Raw genomic sequence first — 9509 nt, 5'->3', positions numbered from 1 at the left:
GTTCTTCTTTTCATCACATAAAAGCTTGGTGTGTCTTAATCACTTCTGATATTTATATGTAATTATTAAATGCCTATCTTCTTTTATTTCACTTTTGGGATGAAATACACATGAACTATTTCAAACTTAATCATATAAATACACACTTCAGTGATGTCAATGATGATCACACTGTTTTGAAACAGTCATCACCATACATCTTCAGGAACTTTCCTTCTTCCAAATTGAAAATTTTGCCCTCAGCTTTAAAGTTCTCTTTTCATCTCACCAGCCATACACTATAACATGTATGAAAAATCCAAGGCTAGGAAACTATAATATTAACATGAGTAAAGAGACAGAATTTTCAACTCAGTCATCAGGCTGTTTTACATATTTCCAACTTTCGCCAATTGGACACCACAGATCCTAAGATTAGAATTCCTTTGCTTTCAGCCCATAGATAAAGGGATGCAATACAGAGAGGCTATAGTGCATGTTACTGAGGCTACCAAACTGTTTCTTGGAAAACTTGACATAGCTAAGTCAACATATATGCCAACATCTACTCCATAAAATAATTGAACAACCAAGAGTCAGGTCCCATAATAGGATAACACTTTAAACTTCCAATGAGATTATGAGATTTTCAGAGTGAGAAGATAATTTTTGCATTAGGAGAAAAACATTTATTAGAGTGAGGGAAAAAGAATATAACACTATCAATGTACTTCATTATGAAACTGAGGAAGTTGCCAAAATAGGCATGATTTCACAAGTGGGCATGGTTACATATGATGCTGTTATGAGTTTGGAGGTCCATCATCAGTTTTGCAAACATGGTGACCATCAATGCCGTCAAAGAGAGGTGGGAGAGGACAAGTACACGTGGGCATAAAGTAGGGAGTCATAACTGATGGCCAGGATGATGAGCAGGTTCTAATATATTTTGAACTAAGTTTTCATTAATAAAGTATATGCATGTCATGTTCAAACATCTTCAGCAGTCTGTAAGTTATGAAAAACCTCACCTTCTTAAAACCCTTTTAGTAATGTTTTCTGAGCTACGAACTTCTGTACACAGTTATGTTGTAATACTCATCCGAATAATTTAGATTAAGAATATTACAGATGAGACCTTGATCACAGTACACGGCGTGCTACCTTTTCAAAGTAACAAGAACAACTAATACCTTGTTTTCCTTGAAAACATGACTTTCATAAATGGAAATTATGTAGCAAGCATATATATCTCTCCCAAAACTATGAACAGACATTGGAGTGTAAAATGATGCAAAATGCTAAAATATGACTCAAGGTCATTCATGGTGTCACTGCGTTGTCTTTATGTATGTGTTACTGTTTCTAAACCCATAAAGTCTTAGACATGATCTTTGAAAATTTAAACACAGTAGTCATAGTTAAATGAAAGATATATGGGCCATGTGTCCATAAGATAGACACAAACAAGACTTGTGTTACCTGATCTCTATCTGTATGAGACATTCCTAAGAGGGATGAAAGTGAGAATAGGAAAAGAATACCTGTGGAAGCTGCAGTAATTGTGGCCACTTCTTGTGAGAAAGTACATGTCTATTCCCTGTTTAACAATGATTTTTATTTTTAACTTTTCTAGGTGCCAGGAATCACATAGGAGCTGAGGAATCAGAAATGAAAGCACCTAAATATTTCTCTTTTTAAATGTTTTTTTTAAATTTTATTTTAGAGATAGTAAAATACAACAAAAAAAAGATGATCAAGATAATGCAGTGAAGTTGGTACATAACTTCAGGGCAGGATACCAGAATAACAGTAATAGATACCATAGTATATCTGGTTATCTTTATAATAGTTGTCAATTCAGTCAGGTATAGAAAAGTCAAACACAACACAAAACACTATAAAACCAATCAAAACAGAATATTTGCAAAACAGAGTAGAGCAAAACAATTAATCACCACAAAGCAAAACATTTCAAACAATATTTGACTTCAAAGACAAGATAGAAGACAATCCCCCATACTTGCTATTTTGCATACTGTCAGTGTCCCAAGAGAAGCTCAGACCACTGGCCTTAGTTCAGCATAATCAGCCCAGCATTACAAGCATTTGGTTGATGTACATAACTTACTTGCTCTCAACTCCGGATGACTTTCTGGTTGCTAACGCAGGGACAGGGGTGTGGAGGAGAGGATGAGTTTTGATTCGCAGCCTGCAAGCTGGCAGGCTCAGGGAGAAGCTGTTCTCTCCCTGGTGGGTCCACATCTTGCACAGCTTAACAGGAAGGATCCTTGCTTTCTTGGTTAGGCCCCTCAGAATGGGTGATTCTTGGGAAATGCTGACTTTTCTCCCCCTTTAATCTCTTTCAAACATCTGCATAAACACAGGCAATAGCAAGATGTCCCATTATAGAGAAATCAAAACTACAACTTCAAACTCCAAGTATTTTCTTAGAGTATAAAGAAATTGAGTCTTTTATCACTAGTTTTGTTAGTAATACCTGAATTGTATTTTTTATTTATATTTACATCTCCATCACTGATTAAAAAACAAGAGGTGCATTCATTATCTTTTTAATTGATACTGGACATAGTTGTGCCAACTAGAAATCAATTTCAGTGTTTGTGTTGGGTCTCAGAGAGAGAAATACCCTGCTGTATGTTGCAGAAAAAAAGGGGTGTAAATAGCACTTAAAATGAAACTGTAGATCCACACATTTTATCCACTACATTTTTCTTTTTTTCTTAAAAATTGGAATGTGTCCAGCAGAGATTCAGAGTTGAATATCACACTTTTGTCTTAGGAAGTTTAAACTCTTTCTAGAGAAGGAATGAAATCAAATCCTGAGGTGATTTCTCTGGATGAGAATGAGGATAATGAACAAAAGATTGCAGAAGGATGTGGACAGCTTCAGAAAGGCCTAGCGTACAGAAAATAAACGGAATCAGTACCAGCCACTGTGAATCTTTCATATCTTTGATCTTTGCCTCTCACTTCAGAAGTCATCCCTATAGTGAATGCAGTCAGCATTCTCCTTCTTTCTCATGGGATCTACTTGGAATCCCAAAGAGTGGTGCACAGTGATAAAGAAACCCCTCCTGGAGGCATAGAGGAGATGTACATGTGTGGGGGTTGTAAAAGGAACTGTGTGCTGAATTCACCTGGTTAGATGCCCTGTATGTTTTATCAGTCCGCCTTGTGTATTCACATCTTCCTCATTTTTTTTCCCCATACCAGGGATCGAGCTCCCAACCTCGCGCTTGCCAGACAGGCACTTACACTGCTGAGCTAAGTCTCCCACCCCTTGTTCCTCATTTTCTACCCAACAACTATAGTTGATTGCTGTGCTCTTTTTTGACCTTGAAATATAATGACATTAAAGGTTTAATTAAGAAATATTATGCACACAAAATGAAACAATTTACATCAATGCTGCCATTTATAAATCCTTTAATGTTCATTCATAATGCTGTCATCATTTTATCATTTTATGTACAATCTATTTTGGGGAGCTGAGTAGAGAGTTTCCACACACATAAAATGTACTACTATGAAGTAGATGTTGACAGAAAATAGGACCAGGGTGAGTAAAAGATGATTTGGGGACTTTTGGACCCTTCAGGACAAATAAGGATAAAGTTCACAGTACTCACAGCTATACTGGTGGAGAAGTCTTTCCACCTCACTATCCAAGAGCTCATGCTCATGTTCAAGAAAAAATGTTTACAATAGTCCTTTCTCTATTCACTCTCTGCATTGGCACTTACTGGGTAAGGCTGTGTCTCTACTCGGTTATGTCCAGATCTATGACTATCACCTCTAACATGGCTGAAGGCCAGTAGAAGACTTAGATCAACCCAGAAAATTAACAGTGATGGGCATGGGCTTTACATCTAAGAATCCATGAGGAAGGACAATGTTGCCAACAGTTCTTGAATCATCAAAATTAATGTCTATGTATTACTATGTGAGCTTCATATTTTAATGCACACATTTAAATATAGAAATTGGACCATATTAGCCAAATTTAAAGATTTCTGAAATTTAATGGAATTTTATTTTTAAAAAAGAGAAAAGGAATTTTCACAGAGAGAATGAGGTTTGCTCTATTTGTGAAGAATCTCAAGTGGGTGGTTCACATTGTTATTTTTTTTTTTTCTTTTTACCTAGTATACTGTGCCTGGCATGGTAGTGAACACCTGTAAGCATAACACTCAGGAGTAGGCATGGGCATCCTTTTGAGCTAAAGGCTAGCCTGGGATACCTAGTGAGTTCAGAGATCATGGTACATGATATGCAGGAAGATAATTTCTAAGAAAGGTCTTAATTTTTAATTTCAATTGTTTATCATGGTAAAAACAATACATAAATGCATGAGCAATTTCAGCCAGGTTTAAACACCATTTGATAGTATTAACCACATCACCATTTTTTTACAATAAAAAAATTACACATCTTTCATCTCACCAACTGAATCTTTTCAGCATAGTGAATAAATCTAAATCCTACTGATACCCAATCTGACATAAATTTCACATGAATCACAAAAATATATAGAAGACATCAGTCTTCTGAGAACATATACCAATAAAATTGGATTTACAGGTGAGTTTGAGGGATAAAATTTCACTAGGTCTGCAAAACTCAACTTCAATAGGATGCCACACAATCTGAAATTAGATTCTCCAACGGTGAACCCTCATCAGGGTGTTAATGATGTCCCTATTCCTCAGGCTGTAGATGAAGGGATTCAGCATAGGTGTGACCAAAATATACATCAGTGAGGCCACCATCCCCTTGCTGTGAGAAGATGGAAAAGCTAAACCAAGGTACACTCCAACACCATTTCCATAAAATAAGGAAACAACAGACAGGTGAGAACTGCAGGTAGAGAAGGCTTTGTACCTCCCACCGGATGATGATATTTTTAGAATGGAGGAAATAATTTTACAGTAAGAGAAAAGAACTCCTGAAATGGGAAAAAACCCTAATGTGGCAGTAAGAAAATACGTGACCAGGGTTTTGATCAGAGAATCAGAACATGAAAGGTTAAGGATTTGAGTAGGATGGCAGAAAAAATTATCAATTTCCACAGTCTTGAAGCAAGTAAATTGCATGACAACTAAAACATGCAGCAGTGAGTCCAAAAGACTAATAAAGACACACACCAAAAGCAGTAATACACAGAGGCGAGGATTCATAATGACTGCATAGTGCAGAGGGTGACAGATGGCCACAAACCGGTCATAGGCCATCACAGTCAGAAGCAAGTCATCCATACAACCAAAAATGTTGAAAAAAGACATCTGAGTGAGGCAGCCCACATAAGAAATGACTCTGCTGTGAACCGGGATGTCCGCAATCATCTTTGGGGCCATGGTAGAGGCAAAACAGATGTCGACAATGGAGAGGCTGGAGAGGAAGAAGTACATGGGGGTGTGGAGATGGGAGTCACAGCTGATGGCCAGGAAGATGAGCAGGTTCCCCAGGACTGTGACCAGGTACATGGATAGGAACAGCCCAAAGAGGATGGGCTGCACATCTGGGTCCTCTGAGAAGCCCAACAGATGAAATTCTGAGGCGTAGGTTAGATTATGTGTTTCCATAGTGTTTGAATACCTTTCCAAAAAATTGGTTAGAAAAATGACATGAATGAAGAGCACACAAGACGCTCTGTACAACATAAACTCAAGTAGTCACCTGCAAAGTATACCCACATGAAGTTCACGAACCTGAAAACATACCGATTCATGTGACAAACCCCATTCTCAGAGCTCATTACTGGGTTTTGTGTTATCCACCTTGCTCTGTGTCCTCTGTTACAGACACTGTGAGGGGTGATGTTAGAATCTTTGAATTTGGATTATGATGAGCCCAGTAAAGTATACCGAACACTTTTTACAAATCAGAAAAAAAGGAATCAAAATATATAATATATACGTACAAATTCCCTATGATGGATTTTATCATTACATATAGCTAAATTGTATAAATATACTGAATTATATTTATATACATAAATTAAATAAATAAGAATATGATTCTATTAGAAGAAAACATTTATTTATTTTTTATTACTTTATTAATATTAAGAAGAAAAGGTAAAACAGATTTTCACAACAAAGTAATGAAAAAGTAACAATTGTTAATAAATTACACAACATTATCTTTAGTCACTCAAGTACAAAATGTGGGCATAAAAATTACTTCAATCAATATTAGCACAACCTTTCCTATTCAGTGAACTAAGTGACACTAATGGTATAACTAACTTGCACTTTTTTTCCTTTTCCCTTCTATCCTTTATCTTTTCTCCTATCTTAGTTTCTTCTTTTTATTAAACAGTTTCCTTCCATTTCACAGTGACTATTGTATATTTTGAAGCTTATGGTTCCACATATGTCACTGTGGTGTGATGTTTTTCAATCATTCTGGGAAGATACACAGAAGGGGAACACCTGGGTTGAATGGGACCTCTAATCGTAATTTTTTGAGGAATCTCCACAGTGTTTATACTAATCTACTCTCTAACCCACAGTTGTAAAGGGTTTCTTTTTCCCTACAGAACCAGGAGCATTTTTTATTGGTTGATATATTTTTTTAAAAAATTAAATGATTTTTTAATGAATAAGGGAGAGGATGAGATAAAAGGGGGCATAACAACATAACAATACAGGTTAAAGCATAACACTTTCAGCAATCTAGTGAAGAAAATCTTTAAGTACACATTTTTATTTTCAGAGAAGTGGCTAATTTCTCTTGACCTAGGATGTCTATAAGAACTGTACCTTCTAAGAATGTATTATCTAAATCTTAAATATAAGCTAATAGTTTACAATCTTGATACATGTTATTGACCCACTGAAATTCCAGGAAGGTTTCAACATTCTTTGATCATTTATTCCCATCTTTCCTGGATATAGCAGCTCATTTAGCCTTCATTATATACAACTTATTAAAAATATAACTTCTTGCTTTTCTATGGTGAGTATAAATTTATGTAATGCTTTTTCTAGTACATGTAATACGTATATAATAACTGTGAATGTGGCATTAGTATATAGAATACCTGTCAAAGACTGAAGTAATAGGTGGTAATAAGCATGTCTGACATTTAAAATTGTATACAGGTTTATTTTAATTACTCTAAAAATCTAAAATAGCCCTAAATACAGTGCTGTCCTGTTTTTCTAAATTGTGTGTTCCACAGTGGCAAGGGAATCTGCTTAACTGTTCCTCTGATACGAAATTCTAGAGGTAAACTTTAGAAACTATGAAAACCTCAAAGCGCACACTGATTTCAAAGGTGGATAATTCTGACTGACAGATTTTTCATATCAACTTTTCCTGACATCGCATTGCTTTTTCTCTCATTTTATCTATATGAAGGAAATTAGGATACTTTTTGTTAGATCATGCTATAGTTGAGACATAGCAAAAACAACTACACAAAATTGTGTTGCACACCTGAAAACTCAAGTACAAAAGAAAAAGCATATGAAGTTGTGGAAACAGACTTTTAATTAAAGCAGCTTCCTCTCATTTATAAAATGGGCATAACATTCACTGTCATTTATGGTTATTGTATAAAAATATTTTCAAAATATTTAATGGCATCATGTGAACCATTGATAGATAAATGATAAATGGTGGACAGATAAACACTTATGTAAGCAGGCAGACAGACAGACAGATAGGAAAACATTTTCAGTGCTCATATCAATCACTTTAAGGTCGAACTATTGCTAATTTTCTTACAATAGGTACAGAAACACTGAATTAGAATATTTTCTTGCATTCAAAAAAAATTCCACTAATGTGTCCTTTCCACATGTTAACATATTTAATAATGTTTACATATCAACACATGTTTATAAACATGTATATAAAAACATGTTTTTAGAGACTGAAAAATTATCTTTGAAATTTGAATTGGCATCTCTCTATAATTTCATTCTCTTGCTAATTAGTCCTCAAAGTAAGCTGTTGGTACGAATTTATTTTCCTGTTGAAGGTTTTAAGTCACAACTGACTTTGTCTGTTTTCTTAAAAATTACTTCAAAGTTTCTAAAGCTAATGTAACTCATGTATAATACAAACCTCTGCCCTTGGAAAGAAGTAGGCAATGTATACAAAGGGTTTAAGTGTGTTTTAGGAATGCAAATAATAACCTGGAGATTTTTCATTTAAATTGTAAATTTAGTGCATTCGTGTGACGATGTTTTTAAAATGCTTATGCTTCTTTTGCTATACAAGTGAAAATTTATAGGAAAAAATAGTGGTGGGTGGTACTTCTCTGTTTTCCAACAGATAATATTTTTTAAATGCTTGATTGTTTTCCAAAAATGTCAGTCATTATCCCTCTCATCCACTTACTCTTGAGCTATCTTCAAAATGTCCCTGCAGCCTCTGCAACAATTATCTCCTTAAAATAAGACAAAAAGAAATCTCATCATCATATTAAAAAAAACCAGGAATGTTTTCACCCTGGGCAGGGGACTTATTCCTGGGAGGGCACTTGGGAAAAGAACACTGAACCTGCATCACTCACTGCCACCATGCACAAGCTCTGAGTGAACCTTTCCCCCTCTCTGTTGTTTAAGGAAAATAAGGGGACTCTCACCCTTCTGCACAACTGTATCAACTAAAGAACTTTAGACGTTAAGTCTGTAGTCACTGTGAGCTTTGGCTTTAAAATGAGGAGTTCCTGCATTATGGAAGGAGGAAGCTTCTCACAGGTAGACTTAACAACATTCAAATTGCCCTAGAACCTGGAGTGATGTGAAGCTCTGCAATGCATCTCAGCCTGAGGCACATATTCACCTGCTCCCTTCTCTTTGGACCTTTTTAAAACCATGTGTGTCTCTGCTGTGTTTTTAAATCATGAATATACATGCAAGTAAATGGATTATTGGCTCGATATGCCCATGACAGAGACACAAACAAGAGATATTTTCATAGTCTCTTCATCTACGATATATTACAGGAAGGGAATGGATATGCAGATAGGGATTAAGCAAGGATGTTTATGTTGTCCTGGGTAAGGAAAGTTATTGTGGTTCAAGGAAGAATCCTGTCCAAGTTTAACAGCAGTTTTATTTTTGAAGCCTCCTCTGGGCCAGGCATAGTATAGATTCTGGAGAATCAGATATAAAGGCTAGCACATCATTCCTCTCCAAACATATGCATATAAATACACAAGGATAAAAATAAAATATCCTGTTATAGAAATAGTAAAAGATTTTGACTTCAGTTCACAGGACATAGTTGGTATGAAGATTATTTTTATGATTAATAATAGTGAAAACTAATTGTATTTTTCTCTATTGTTATACATTAACCCCATTTGCAACTCTCCTCATGTATAATCCATAGTGCTTTAGTTTTACAGAGAAATCAACACTAAAGTCAGTGCTGCCTTAGAGATGTTACAAACCTGCCCTGCATCAAAAAATATTAAGTAAAGCTACAAGGATTAAAGATTAAATGCAAAGATGTTGAGTAGTATGCTGTGGCACCCAAGAAACCCT

At 35.5% G+C, this 9509-nt stretch overlaps 1 protein-coding gene across 1 annotated transcript; it reads right to left on the bottom strand.

Moving 5' to 3' along the window:
- Positions 1–4655: 4655 nt before the first annotated feature.
- Positions 4656–5636, bottom strand: LOC100724166 (olfactory receptor 7E24-like). Its single transcript, XM_005000933.3, has one exon. The coding sequence runs from the start codon at positions 5583–5585 to the stop codon at positions 4656–4658; it is 930 nt and encodes a 309-aa protein (XP_005000990.1). The 5' UTR covers positions 5586–5636.
- Positions 5637–9509: the final 3873 nt, after the last annotated feature.

Source organism: Cavia porcellus, unplaced genomic scaffold (genome assembly GCF_034190915.1).
Source record: "Cavia porcellus strain 051 isolate PalLab524CR breed Dunkin Hartley unplaced genomic scaffold, mCavPor4.1 scaffold_19, whole genome shotgun sequence".
In the NCBI taxonomy this organism is placed as follows: Eukaryota; Metazoa; Chordata; class Mammalia; order Rodentia; family Caviidae; genus Cavia; species Cavia porcellus.
This window is presented reverse-complemented; position numbering and strand designations above follow the sequence as displayed.

Bases quoted from the DNA above. Each gene is read 5' to 3' on its own strand.
- LOC100724166 (XM_005000933.3), bottom strand. From the start codon at position 5,585: ATGGAAACACATAATCTAACCTACGCCTCAGAATTTCATCTGTTGGGC.